The sequence below is a fragment of the Dreissena polymorpha genome, chromosome 13 (assembly GCF_020536995.1).
Source record: "Dreissena polymorpha isolate Duluth1 chromosome 13, UMN_Dpol_1.0, whole genome shotgun sequence".
Lineage (NCBI taxonomy): Eukaryota > Metazoa > Mollusca > Bivalvia > Myida > Dreissenidae > Dreissena > Dreissena polymorpha.
In genome coordinates, this window is record NC_068367.1 from 28,259,963 (window position 1) to 28,273,894 (window position 13,932).

The window sequence follows — 13,932 nt, forward strand, 5'->3', positions numbered from 1 at the left end:
GATAAGCTAAAAAGTTTAAATAAGTAAAATTCTGGTAGTTATAATTAGGAAATAATTGAACCTCACTCTGGGAAAGTGTCATCCCAGATAAGCCCGTGTAGTCTGCACAGGCTAATGAGGGAAGATAAGCCAGTGCAGCCTGCACAGGCTTACCAGGGACAACACTTTCAGCTTTAAAGGTATTTTTTCATTTCAAGGAAGCATTTTCTTAGGGAAAATTAGCCTGTGCAAAAATTTGCCTGTGCGAAAATTAATCTGGGACGAAACTTTACCGACATGTATGAAATCCCATTTTCCTTGAGGGAGGCTCAATTATTGCAATAAACCTCAGTTACTTTATAAATTTCTATTTAACGGACAGACCTAGGTGAGATGTTGACTTCTAGGACCCACGGCTTTAAGCTCTCATCCAGTAGAATGTCAAAGTCAAACAACTCATGAACGCAGTAGCGACTCTTGCAGTTCGCTTTCACCAAGCTGTTCACCGGGCCTTCAGAGCTGTAAAATGTGTGTGTTTCATAGTTTATTTAAGAAATAATCGACGGGTAACCGTTGGTTATTGCGAAAAAACCAACGGTATGGAGTTCCGATGAGTAGGAAATAAACCACGAGGGCGTAGCCCGAGTGGTTTGATAACAAGCATTGGAACGACATACCGTTGGTTATTACCGCAATAACCAACGGTTACCCGTCGATTATTTCGATTCTAACACGAATTCATTAATAAGTTATCTGCGATTTAAATGTTATAAATGAGAATTATATTAACCGAACGTCCTCCAATTTTCCGCAAAAATGTGACGTCACCACAACAATTAAAATCAATTGACGTCGTCTTCATTCATAAACAGTGCGCGGAAAAACAAAGTGACGTCACTTTGAACAACCGTTGGTATATTGGGGTAATAACCAACAGTATTTTTCCTTCTTTGTATATAGAAAACAAGTCACGTGCCGTGGTAGAATAACCCTTTACCACTCAGACGCAAAGTGAATATGTCTATGTGCAAACAGCATAAAACCAGAACAGCCTGCGAGTAACTTGCAGTCTGTTCAGGTTTTATGCTGTTTGCTGCTCATCAGTATCTACATGTAAAGGTTTGAAATGAAGCCTTTTAAACTTGAATCTAGTAAGAAAGTTTTTTTAATTAAATTTAACTTTCTAAGGGACTACAAAAGCGTCACAATACGTATCTAAGTGGAAAAGGGTTAACAAGTGTGTCTGCATGTATCAATGGACATGCCCCGGTGACCTTTCCCAGGAAAACATTAAATTTTAGAGCTAAAGTAAGTCCGATAAACTTCAGCTGCCCAGGTATTAGCCAAAAATATCATTTAATTTTAATAGCCAAAAATATCATTTGATTTTAATGGACCAATACACGGTGGCCAATGGGACCTTAATGTTCATTAGTAGCAAATAAGTACAATATTTAAATGACATTATAACGGTGGGTATATTTATGTTTGATATAGGACATACACCTGGTGAAAACGACACAACAAGATTAATTGACAAATATTATCGGTGTAGAAACAACATGCACATGTGAAATGAAATACATGTTTGTTACAACTACGAAAACAAAAAGTACGCTGGGGACATATTGTGTGTCTTAAAATATTCATTTTTTCTATTATTTAAAATGCACTGACATTTACTCAAAATAATATCTATATAGAGACTATTTTAATTAAATTCTAATTGAAGCTTTACACAGGAGAGTGGTTATATGTGATTAAAAAGCAAATCGCAAAGTTCGAAAGTATCTTTTTTTCACTCGTTCAGTCTATTTTTAAGGAAATTTGTGATTACAAAAAACAATAATTGTCATAGTACTTGTGTAAATGTTGTTTTTTTTATTTTGCATTTGAACAAATGACAAATTTTAATGTTTGCAAAAAAGTTTCTTTACAAAAAGAACACATCTGAAAAAATAAGGAGACTTAAAATACATTTTTCTTAAATTTCATGGTGAAGTTAGCATTGGTACTTTCCCTGTTGGCACCTGAATACAAACAACACCATGATGATGATTACACTGAATACAAAAGTGCTACATTACAACTCACTAACCATTCTCCTATCATCTGAATTAACATCTGAAAAAATATATACATGATGCACAAAAAACTGTTTTAGCCTTGCAACACAATGTATAGTATTTTCATTACCAAAAAGCAAACATCGAGAAAATGTCTTGATAAATGTTAATAAAGTCCAACTTGTGTTCTTAGTGTCCACTTTTAAAAATGTTGCACGTACCACAAAATGGTCTAGATATAACTATATTGGTACCAGACTATTGTTTTACAAATGTTGTTTACACCAACTAAAGGCATTTGTACCAAGTGAAGGTCTTACAAATGTTGTTTATACCAACTAAAGGCCTTGGTTCCAAATGAAGGTCTTACAAATGTTGTTTATACCAGAAAAAGACCTTGGTACCAAATGAAGGTCTTTCAAATGTTGTTTATGCCATCTAATGGCCTTGGTTTCAAATGAAGGTCCTACAAATGTTGTTTATACCAACTAAAGGCCTTGGTACCAAATGAAGGTTTTACAAATGTTGTTCATACCATCTAATGGACTTGGTTCCAAATGAAGGTCTTACAAATGTTGTTTGTACCAGATAAAGGCCTTGGTACCAAATGAAGGTCTTACAAATGTTGTTTATGCCATCTAATGGCCTCGGTTCCAAACGAAGGTCTTACAAATGTTGTTTATACTAGATAAAGGCCTTGGTATCAAATGAAGGTCTTACAAATATTGTTTATACCAGATAATGGCCTTACGAATATTGTTTATACTAGATAATGGCATTACAAATGTTGTTCATACCAGATAATGGCCTTACAAATGTTGTTCATACGAGATAATAACCTTGCAAATGTTGTTCATATGAGATAATTGCCTTACAAATGTTGTTCATACCAGATAATGGCCTTACAAATGTTGTTCATACCAGATAATGGACTTACAAATGTTGTTCATACCAGATAATGGCCTTAGAAATATTGTTCATACCAGATAATGGCTTTACAAATGTTGTTCATACCAGATAATGGCCTAACAAATGTTGTTCATGCCAGATAATGGCCTTACAAATGCTGTTCATACCAGATAATGGTCTTGATAATGAGGTCCTTCATGCTCTCCCAGATAGCATTCGTGTTGATTCCCTGCCGCTTCATGTAGTTCCAAAACGCCTTCAGACTCCTGTCATTCAATTAAAAAGAAATCATTAAGAAATACTTTTTGATTAATCACTTGTTTTTGGCTAATAACAAATAAAGTGTTCTTATGCATACAAGCAAATCACCAGGGATTTAGCAAGGTTCTTGCTGGCTCAAATACAATTGTCAACACTTAATCATTGGTTTTGGCTTATAAAACATTATGTGTTCTTATGCATTAAAACAAATCATTAGCATTACCAGGGTTCCTGCTTGATCAAAAAAGATTTTCACCACTTAATTGTGCCACTCTTATCTCTTTCAGTGCTGGAACCGAATTTTAAAATTCACAGAACGTGGCGTCTCATCATGATCCAAACTGTTTGCTATTCTGATAGTATTATTTGAAAAAAAAACAAGAGGAAAATGCTAATTTTAGAAATGTTTGCTATTCTGATAGTATTATTTGAAAAAAAAACAAGAGGAAAATGCTAATTTTAGAAATTCAGCAGACAACATTTTAGCAGACGACAAATTTCCCAGCATGCAAAGGGTTAAGAAGTTGTCGAAAAAATTATGTCAATGATATTGGCCACAATTCAGACTCTATTTCAATTTAATTGCCGCCATTAAATAGCATTGACTGCATGTTGGATTCTCTACCTTATAGCCATCATCCCATGAATAACGGTTAGTTAAAATAGAGGTGATAATGCATGATACAGGAGATTCCACGTTCTAGAGGCTACCCGGATTTTTAAGTGTTTTACCACAGAGTGTGATTGATTTTCATTCCTCTACAATCACAACCACTTGCCACTTGTGACCTTAACTCTTAAAAATTGTGACGTTGACACTTACCACTTGTGACCTTGACTATTACAAATTGCTCCATGACAGTTACCAATAGTGACCTTGACACTTACCAGTTTTGACCTTGACACTTAGCATTTGTGATCTTGAAACTTATCACTTGTGACCTTGAACATTACCATTTGTGACGTTGACACTTACAACTTGTGATCTTGACAGTTATCACTTGTGACCTTGACACTTATCACTTGTGACCTTGAAACTACCCATTTGTGACTTTGACACTTACCACTCGTGACCTTGACACTTAACACTTGTGACCTTAAAATTTACCAATTGTTATCTTGCAACTTATCACTTGTGACCTTAAAAATTACCATTTGTGACCTTGACACTAACCACTTGTGACCTTGACACTTACAACTTGTGATCTTGGCACCTATCACTTGTGACCTTGACACTTATCACTTGAGACCTTGAAACTTACTGTTTGCGACCTTGACACTAACCACTTGTAACATTGACCTTGAAACTTACATATTGAGACCTTGACACAAATCATTTGTGACTTTAAAACTACCACTTGTGACCTTGAAACTTATAATTGTGATCTTGACACTGATCACTTGTGACCTTAAAACTTTCCACTTGTGACCTTGACACTTACCACTTGTGCCCTTGACACACAGTATCGTCTGTTCACTGAGTAGTTTGTCAGGTGCATGAACTTGTTTGCGAGATGTTTCATGGAACTGGAATACCTGGAAGGAAAAAAATGTTCAACTTTATAAGCCATTTTCAGGGAAAATGGGGCTTAATGCATGTACCTCAAGTGACATCCAAGATTAGCCAACGCAGTGTGCACAGGCTTATCAGGGACTACACTTTCCTCCTAAACCTGATATTCACTAATTAGAGACTTCTTTTTAACAAAAAATCCATAATAGTGGAAAGTGTTGTACCTAATTAGCCTGTGCAGACTGCACAACCTTATCTGGTAATTAGCCTGTGCAGACTGCACAACCTTATCTGGGACAACACTTTATGCACATACACTTAATACTTAAGTTGGCTGTTCAGTTTGTTGTAACTATAGTTAAGGATTCAGTTTGTTGTAGCTATAGTTGGGGATTCAGTTTGTTGTAGCTATAGTTGGGGATTCAGTTTGTTGTAGCTATAGTTGGGGATTCAGGTTGTTGTAGCTATAGTTGGGGATTCAGTTTGTTGTAGCTATAGTTGGGGATTCAGTTTCTGTCAACTTTATGTACGAAAGTTTATATTCTTTTTAATTATTTAAGCATACTTCATTGAGGCAAATCTTGCAAGTCCGTCTTCAAACACGTAGAGCCGTAGCGGATCGAACGAGCTGACATACACATAGACCCTCATGTCAAACTTGCTATCGTTGATAAGGTAGGGACGGGCAAGATACCTGAAATCATACAAAATAATTAGAAATTGATAAATAATTTAAAAAATAATCAATTTTTAAAAACATTACCGTAACACTCCTTAGACTTCAATCTGCACACAATAGGAAAGCAATACTTGTCCTAGGAAAACTGGGCTTAATGCATTTTAGTAAAGTGTCATCCCAGATTAGCCTGTGCAGTCTGCAATTTTCCCCTTAACTGGATTTTCGTTAAGAAGAGACTGACTTTATCACAAATTTTAATAAAAGTGAACACTGTTGTTCCTCATAAGCCTGCGCTGACTGCACCACAGTGGACAGGCTAATCTGGGATGACACTATACGCACATGCATTAAGCCCTGTTTTCTCATAACCAGACTCATACCTTTGAACTATGACAGGCCGTTTCTTTGGTACTTGGGTTAGTTTGCTGATAACCTTGATTCCGATACCTCGAGCAGAAGCTGGCTATGAAAAAGAACAAATTTTGTCACATTGCAAACTGTTCATGAAAAAAAACAAAAAAACTCTTAGTTTATAAAATCTTACATTCCATCACAATTTCAATGCTAAAACTCACATTAATGACAGTTTAAACATGTACAAATAGAAAACAGCCACTGATTACAAGTAATTTTGCATTATATATATTTTTTTTGTCTTAATTTTGGAGCCTTCTCAGATTTCTAAGCCACCAAGCACTTTTGAACCTAAAAATTTTTTCATTTCGCAATCTACAATGCCTAACGAACATGTTGGTATGTTAAACTCTCATGTTTATGATCGGAGAGTATAAACATGCGAACATTTGCAAAATACTCTGGGTGGCTGAATCTATAGAAAAGGTTGAACCTAAAGGGAATGAGGATTGTCAAATCTATAAGAATGGATAAACCTATAGGAAAAGGTGGAGGCCATATTTATGGGAATGAATGATCATATTAGAATCATAGAAGCATAGAATTCTGTGTATGTCTTACTGTTTTGACTATCCATTTCTTCTTTGTACTTCAGGGGTGGTATTCCAGAAACATCTTAAGTTATTTCTTAAATAATTTCACTTAAGTAAAAAATTACAATGTCTTGTATTTCTTTACTTAAAAAGAAAACTCATTTTTTTTTGGCATTCCTAAAATAACATTGGCATAATGATTTTATTTAAATGTATATCTTGATGCAAATATATTGCAATATGAAACACTTAAGAAAATTTCCCAATTTAAGGATAAGAATACAATTTGACTTAAGATGCTTCTGGAGTACGACCCCAGAACACAAATTACAGTAGTTTTATCAGAAGTATGTGACAATTTGCAAAACATTGGTAGTGGCCTAATCTATAGGAACATACTGGCTTGACTATCCATTTTTGCTTTGTACTTCAGAAGAAAAATTACTTAAGTTTTATCATAAGTATGCAATGTTTGCAAAATATTTTGAGTGGCCAAATCCATAGGAACGTACTGGTTTGACTATCCATTTCTGCTTTGTACTTCCGTCTTCAAATGCTCGTTTCAGGAGCTTTGAGTCATATGGAAGGCAGAAGGTCTGCGGGAAAAACCCAAACTCCTTCTTCCCGAAGTGGACCTGCATCTTTGAGAGGTTACGCCACAGTCTATCTTTGCGGCCAATTTGGAATGACCCTGGGTAATGGTTCAGCTAAAAAAAAAGAGGCAATACGGTAAAACGTTTAAAAGCACATACTAGATTAACAAGCAAATTTGTTGAATTGATATTCCTCCCCACATAATTTTGTTTGTGACAGGTGGAGGGATGGACTACACAATTTTAGTCAAAGTGAAGCGATTTTTGACAATCCAAAGCCCCACGGCCCCATTCCGAGAATAGTAAAAAAACACCAACCTTCTGATACTCTCTTAAAGCCTTGAATCCCTGAGATTTCATGTGCTTTCCCCAGCAGCCCAGCCAGTCATGGTTGCGTTTCGTGATCCGAAATCCTGATCGCGCCAGGCAGTGTTTCACAACATTCGGAGTTATGGAGGTTATACGCCATTTAAGGTATTTTCTCACTTCCCATGGTAGTTGTTCAACTGAAATCAAGTCATCAAAATAAACGGTTCGCATGAAAAAGTTCAAATTCATATATTATTACTCAAGACCACAAAAATGTTTCAAGCAAACTTATATGAAAATGAGAATCTAAGCAAGACTGGTTTAAAATTAACCAGTACAGAGATTTTAGGCTTGTGCTAAATTCATTCAACAGGAATGCAAATAAGAAATCCAGTCTGCAAAAGTCATGGATATATTTAAGTTTTAGAGACCTACAGGTTAAGCCACATAACATATTCTACATAAATCATTTATTAATCTAGCAATACCTTTGTCGCCCTCAGCAACGAAAGTCACAACTGGCGGAATGTTTGGAAACAAACTCTTGGTCAGTGGAGGCTTGATGCTCCTATCGGGCGAGGCCGTCTGAGATCGACTGACGCTGATGACCTCACTTTCTACAGCGCTCACAGGTCGTGACTTTAGGCGTTGTGTCGAGGTTGAGGGGCGTGACATGCTACTGCTGGTAAAGGAATACCCATCGGACTCGCCTGGAAATCAGGTGTTTGTTTACCCTTTAACACATAGATACGTATTTTGATGTGTTTGTAGTCCCTTAGAAAGTTAAATTTAATTAAAGACCTTTCTTACTAGATTCAAGTTTTAAAGGCTTCATTTCTAACCCTTAGATACTGATGAGCAGCAAACAGCATAAAACCTGAACAGACTGCGAGTTACTTGCAGCATGTTCTGGTTTTATGCTGTTTGCACATAGCAATTTTCACTTTGTCTCTTAGTGGGAAAGTGTTACCCCAACTGTCATGCTCACAAAGAAAGTGAAAATGGCTATATGCAACTAGCATAAAACCAGAACAGACTGCGAGCAGTGCCCTGTCAGTTCAGGTCCTATGCTGTTTGCTGCTCATCAGTATTTTAGGTTTGGCAATCAAAACTTTAAAAACTTGAACCAGGTATTAAAGGTGTTAAATTTATTTTGATTTTTTATGGGATAACAATTGCGTAAAAGTGTGCATCTGAGTGGTAAAGAGTTGACACATGCTGCCATTAAGCTTTGCTAATGTTTTGAGATATCTTTACCAATGCTTCAACATTTTTTCCTGCAAAAAAAAAGTGAGAATTGATTCATATTGATCATTAAAGTGAAACAAGAGCTGTCACCATAGGATGACATATGCCCCCTATAAACACTTTGATAGAAGTTTTAGCATTTTTCTAAACCTAAACGCATATTTCGAAACCAAAACGCGGACCCTAAGTTCAAGGTCAAGGTCACAGGGGTCCAAATTTGTAAGCGTATGGAAAGGTATTGTCCATATAAACATGCATACCAAATATGAAGGTTATATCCCAAGGGACATAGAATTTATGAGCATTTATCGAAACCTAAACGCAAATTTTGAAACCTAAACGCGGACCCTAAGTTCAAGGTCAAGGTCACAGGGGTCAAAACTGTTGTGCGTATGGAAAGGCCTTGTCCATATACACATGCATACCAAATATGAAGGCTTTATCTCAAGGGACATAAAAGTTATGAGCATTTTTCGAAACCTAAACGCAGATTTCGAAACCTAAACACGGACCCTAACTTCAAGGTAAAGGTCACAGGGGTAAAAAAATTGGTTGCGTATGGAAAGGCCTTGTCAATATACACATGCATACCAAATGAAGGTTATATCTCAAGGGACATAGAAGTTATGAGCATTTTTCGAAACCTAAACGCAAAGTGTGACGGAAAGACGGACGGACAGACAGACAGACAGTCCGATCACTATATGCCCCCTTTTCTTTGAAAGGGGGCATAAAAAATACACTCAAAGCGGAGTCAGAATATTGACCAAAAAGAAAATTTACTGAAGAAGTTTTATGATAAAAACTCAGCCTGCTTTCTAATCCAACATAAACAGTTACAATTAGATTCAGCCTGCTGTCTTACAGAGGATTAATAGGTACAATTAGATTCATTAAAAGAAGCTTGAGTTTGTGAAACATGTATGCCCCTGACTTACAGACAATTAATCAATGTGTGCAATTGTTGAAATATTTTTAATATTGCACGTTCAAGTGACCTTCAACTTTGATCTCTTGATCCTAAAATAATACTACTAATCAGATTTATGTAAAAAGAGCTTGAATAATAATTCTCATACCGTCGGATCCTCCAACGCAGTCATCATCTAGATTGTCCACGATGTCATCTTCACAATCTTCTGGGAAGTCCTCGTCCTCATCCCCAAGTAGGCTGGCCTCCCCATCACCTGGCATCCTCTCCCTGTACAATATAGCCAGTGATCGGAATAAGACAGGTTAACCCTTTCCCACTTAGAAGCAAAGTGAAAATGGCTACGTGCAAACAGCATTAAACCAGAAAAGCCTGCGAGTTACTCGCAGTCTGTTCAGGTTTTATGCTGTTTGCTGCTCATCAGTATCTAAGGTTTGGAAATGAAGCCTTAAAAACTTGAAAGTAGTTAGACAGTTCTAAATGGTAAAGGGTTAAACTTGGAATGGTCATCATGGTGGTGATTGTTTAGCACATAACAGATTATTTTTGTTCTAAATGCATTTTTGTAATTTTCTATCTAAAGTCTTTGTATTAAAATCATTTTTCCAGGACCATCATGTCCATTAAGTATGTGAAACTGCCCATCAAGTCCAAAAATTACATAAAATAGACCACAAAGTAAATAAAGTAAATAAAACTGACCATCAAGTCCATAAATTACGTAAAACGGACCACCAAGTACATAAAGTAAATAAAAGCCACCATCAAGTCCATAAAATATGTAAAACAACCATCAAGTCCATCAAGTATGTTAAATAAACATCAAGTACATAAAGTATGGAAAACAACCATCAAGTGCATGAAGTCTATACAACTAACCATCAAGTCCATGAAGTCTATACAACTAACCATCAAGTCCATGAAGTCTATACAACTAACCATCAAGTGCATGAAGTCTATACAACTAACCATCAAGTCCATGAAGTCTATACAACTAACCATCAAGTCCATGAAGTCTATACAACTAACCATCAATTCCATGAAGTCTATACAACTAACCATCAAGTCCATGAAGTCTATACAACTAACCATCAAGTCCATGAAGTCTATACAACTAACCATCAAGTCCATGAAGTCTATACAACTAACCATCAAGTCCATGAAGTCTATACAACTAACCATCAAGTCCATAAAGTCTATACAACTAACCATCAAGTGCATGAAGTCTATACAACTAACCATCAAGTGCATGAAGTCTATACAACTAACCATCAAGTCCATGAAGTCTATACAACTAACCATCAAGTCCATGAAGTCTATACAACTAACCATCAAGTCCATGAAGTCTATACAACTAACCATCAAGTACATAAAGTATGTAAAACAACCATCAAGTCCATGAAGTCTATACAACTAACCATCAAGTCCATGAAGTCTATACAACTAACCATCAAGTCCATGAAGTCTATACAACTAACCATCAAGTACATAAAGTATGTAAAACAACCATCAAGTCCATGAAGTCTATACAACTAACCATCAAGTCCATGAAGTCTATACAACTAACCATCAAGTCCATGAAGTCTATACAACTAACCATCAAGTCCATGAAGTCTATACAACTAACCATCAAGTACATAAAGTATGTAAAACAACCATCAAGTCCATGAAGTCTATACAACTAACCATCAAGTCCATGAAGTCTATACAACTAACCATCAAGTCCATGAAGTCTATACAACTGACCATGAAGTGCATGAAGTATGCAAAACTGACCATCAAGTCCATACGAAAGGATGTAAAACTGACCATTAAGTCTATAAAGTATGTAAAACAGACCATCAAGAGCATAAAGAATGTAAAACTGACCATCAAGTCCATTAATTACATAAAACTGACCATCAAGTTTTTAATGTAAGGACACAGCAAGGACTCGGTCAATTCTTACCCTGACGGAATTTCGGACTCATCATCTGCTGCTTCATCCAATTCTGACCCAGACGTAAAATTTGTGGCCGACCCCTTTTCAGCTCCTCGAAGGAGTTTGGAAGGCGCACCAATGGCTGGCGGGCGTTGTTCGTGAATCATAATATCCGCTTTCGACTTCTTGCTATAGTACATTGTTCCCGATGAAGAACTGTCACTGGACAGTTTGGAACTATTTGAGCCGCTGCTCTGGCTTAAGGCAGCCTTGTTTGCCTTATTTGGCTTATTTATTACAGAGGGAGCCATATAAGTTACGCCTTTTGGGGGCTCTGCTTTCACGGTTATTATAGTCTCGCTAGTCTGTTGAGTTTTGGTTGTGGCTGAAATTACAGGTTTTGGATTCGCCACTTCGTGGTACGGTTTAGTGGGAGTGTAATTCAGGTTCCGAACTGGCATCTGCGAATCTGGCGTACCAGATCTCACGGCAGAACCCGGACGCGGCAGCGAAGAGACTGGTTTAGCGTACGCAACAGCCTTTGAACTATTTTCCGAGCCCACTTCTTGAGTTAAGGGAATCGAGCTCAAGCTTGAGTCCACATTCTTTGCAAGGGTGCTATTTTGAGTCTGTGAGGCTGCAGATACCTTTACAGGACTAGAAGAGGGGTCATTAACACTCAGATTTAAAATCTGCGCGCTACTCGAAGCAGGTGTTGCTTTTGAGGCCGGTCCGAACTGATTCTTCGGTCCACTATTTTCTTTATTATTTGACTGACCTTTCAGACTAAGGTCAGTTTCCCGTTCGAGCTTAGTTGGTGGAATTTCTTTTCAAGGACTCGCGGTGGCGGTAGATTTTGTCGCTCCAGTTTTCGATGCTGTCGTTTCCTCGCTAGTTTTTTTCGTTGTTGTAGATTTCGCACCGGAGGTCTGTGCAGGAGTCTCCTTTCGCAAGGCACTCTGGGGACGCATGAACGCGTTCATTGGATAACCAAATACTGGCGTTCCGTCTGGTCCGATATTAAACATGGCGTTCGGACCCGATTGCATCTGAGATACGCTGTTGGTCTTTTTGATCTTCTGCTGCTGTGATTGAAGGTCACTTGCGATGTCTTTGGCACTCAGCGGGCGGGCGTATGGGTTGCTGTGACCCTTTGTTGTGGCAGATTTTGGGGCAGCATTTCCACTTGAGGTGGACGTAACATTAGTACCTGGAATAACATCAGATTCTGGTTACATTTCAAAAGGTTTTAATAATAGTTTAAACCATTTTATTTAAGCAGGATTGCATGGAAAACCTATAGTGTACTGAAACGCTCTCCAGTCTGTTTCCTGAGAAGAACCAATACTTGATGTCTATGTGGGAGATCTAAAGAATGCTTCCACAGTGAGTATCAAACCCGTGACCTCTCGCTCACTAGGCCGACACCATATCTACTACGCAACCATACAAACATTTTTGTTATATTTGGAAAGTCTTTAACCAATGCGGGGAATCACGTGGTCAGATTTGAGAAAAAAAGGCCGCTGATGCCTCAATTCGATGGAGAAATCGTCAGGAAATCGCCAAATATTCCATGAGTTATCCCCAAACTCAGACCAACCAGCGGAAAACGGTTGATACTCGCTGAAACCGCTTCCGGCTGGCCCTATGATAGGCATTATCCGATTAAAAACAAGTAAGCAATAAGGTAGATGTACCTGTTTAAAGACTCAATTTCTCCATCGAATCGAGGCATCTGCGGCCATTTTTTCTCAAATCTGACCATGTGATTCCCCGCATTGTTAACAATCATTTTTACCATTTTTACCATTTTATCATTTATGAAAGAAAAAATTTGACTTCAAAATTTCTGGTTGTTTATGTGGTTCAAGAAAAATTGTTATCAACAAAAACAATCAAATAAAAAAAAAAGCCAATCAAGTTATGAAGTAAAAGTCAAGACAGCTAAATTTAATTCAGTCAAGCTGCAAGATTGCAGGGGTGTGCATAACAATGAAAATGGCCGTACAAATTTGTCAAACAACAAAGCCACTAACATATCGACTGTATATATTATGACCACCAGCAGATTTGCGCAAATGCTTATGACTAGGCTTGCAAGCCCTATCATGCTTGGATTACAAGGACCTGTCTAACATCTGTTAAAAAAGCCCATGAAATAACAAGGTGGCATATTTTAATGGGAGAATACTAGCAGTGGCTAAATATGCCTTTATAATAGGAAAGCGCTGAAAATTAATTATACCAGTGGATGATTTAAGCAGGAGCTACAAAAAGATTTCCTCCATGGATTGAGAGGGTCTATCTATCTTTACCTCCCAGTGCTGTTATTGATATGGCATACGCCTTGATACTGAGGGGTCATGGGCTCAATTCCAGTGGAGTTTTGGGGCTAATTTGGGGCCTTTATTCAGCCCCATTCCGAATGTCAACAAGAAATGTGTTTGTCAGAAACACTATGTCCCCTTCTGCGCCGCTTTTTTGTTGTTGTTGACCTTTGACCTTGAAAGATGACCTTGAACTTGAACTTTCACCACTCAAAATGTGCGGTTCCATGAGATACATATGCATGC

The 13,932-nt window shown here is 37.5% G+C and overlaps 3 protein-coding genes across 3 annotated transcripts in view; 1 reads left to right on the plus strand and 2 right to left on the minus strand.

Moving 5' to 3' along the window:
* The window catches only part of LOC127855742 (succinate dehydrogenase cytochrome b560 subunit, mitochondrial-like), a 171,179-nt gene that overhangs the window by 114,355 nt on the left and 42,892 nt on the right, over window positions 1-13,932 (plus strand). The window lies entirely within an intron of this gene.
* Window positions 1-13,932, minus strand: part of LOC127854541 (tubulin monoglutamylase TTLL4-like) — a 724,238-nt gene that overhangs the window by 24,132 nt on the left and 686,174 nt on the right. Inside the window, exons 12-13 of the mRNA XM_052389605.1 lie at window positions 3,122-3,220; window positions 364-498 (exon numbers count right to left, since the gene is read on the minus strand). Of these exons, the coding sequence (XP_052245565.1) occupies window positions 364-498; window positions 3,122-3,220 (234 nt within the window). The remainder of the gene's footprint in view (window positions 1-363; window positions 499-3,121; window positions 3,221-13,932) is intronic.
* Window positions 11,835-13,932, minus strand: part of LOC127855739 (uncharacterized) — a 32,920-nt gene continuing 30,822 nt past the window's right edge. The window contains exon 4 of the mRNA XM_052391536.1: window positions 11,835-12,566. Within this exon, the coding sequence (XP_052247496.1) occupies window positions 12,187-12,566 (380 nt within the window). The 3' untranslated portion in view covers window positions 11,835-12,186. The remainder of the gene's footprint in view (window positions 12,567-13,932) is intronic.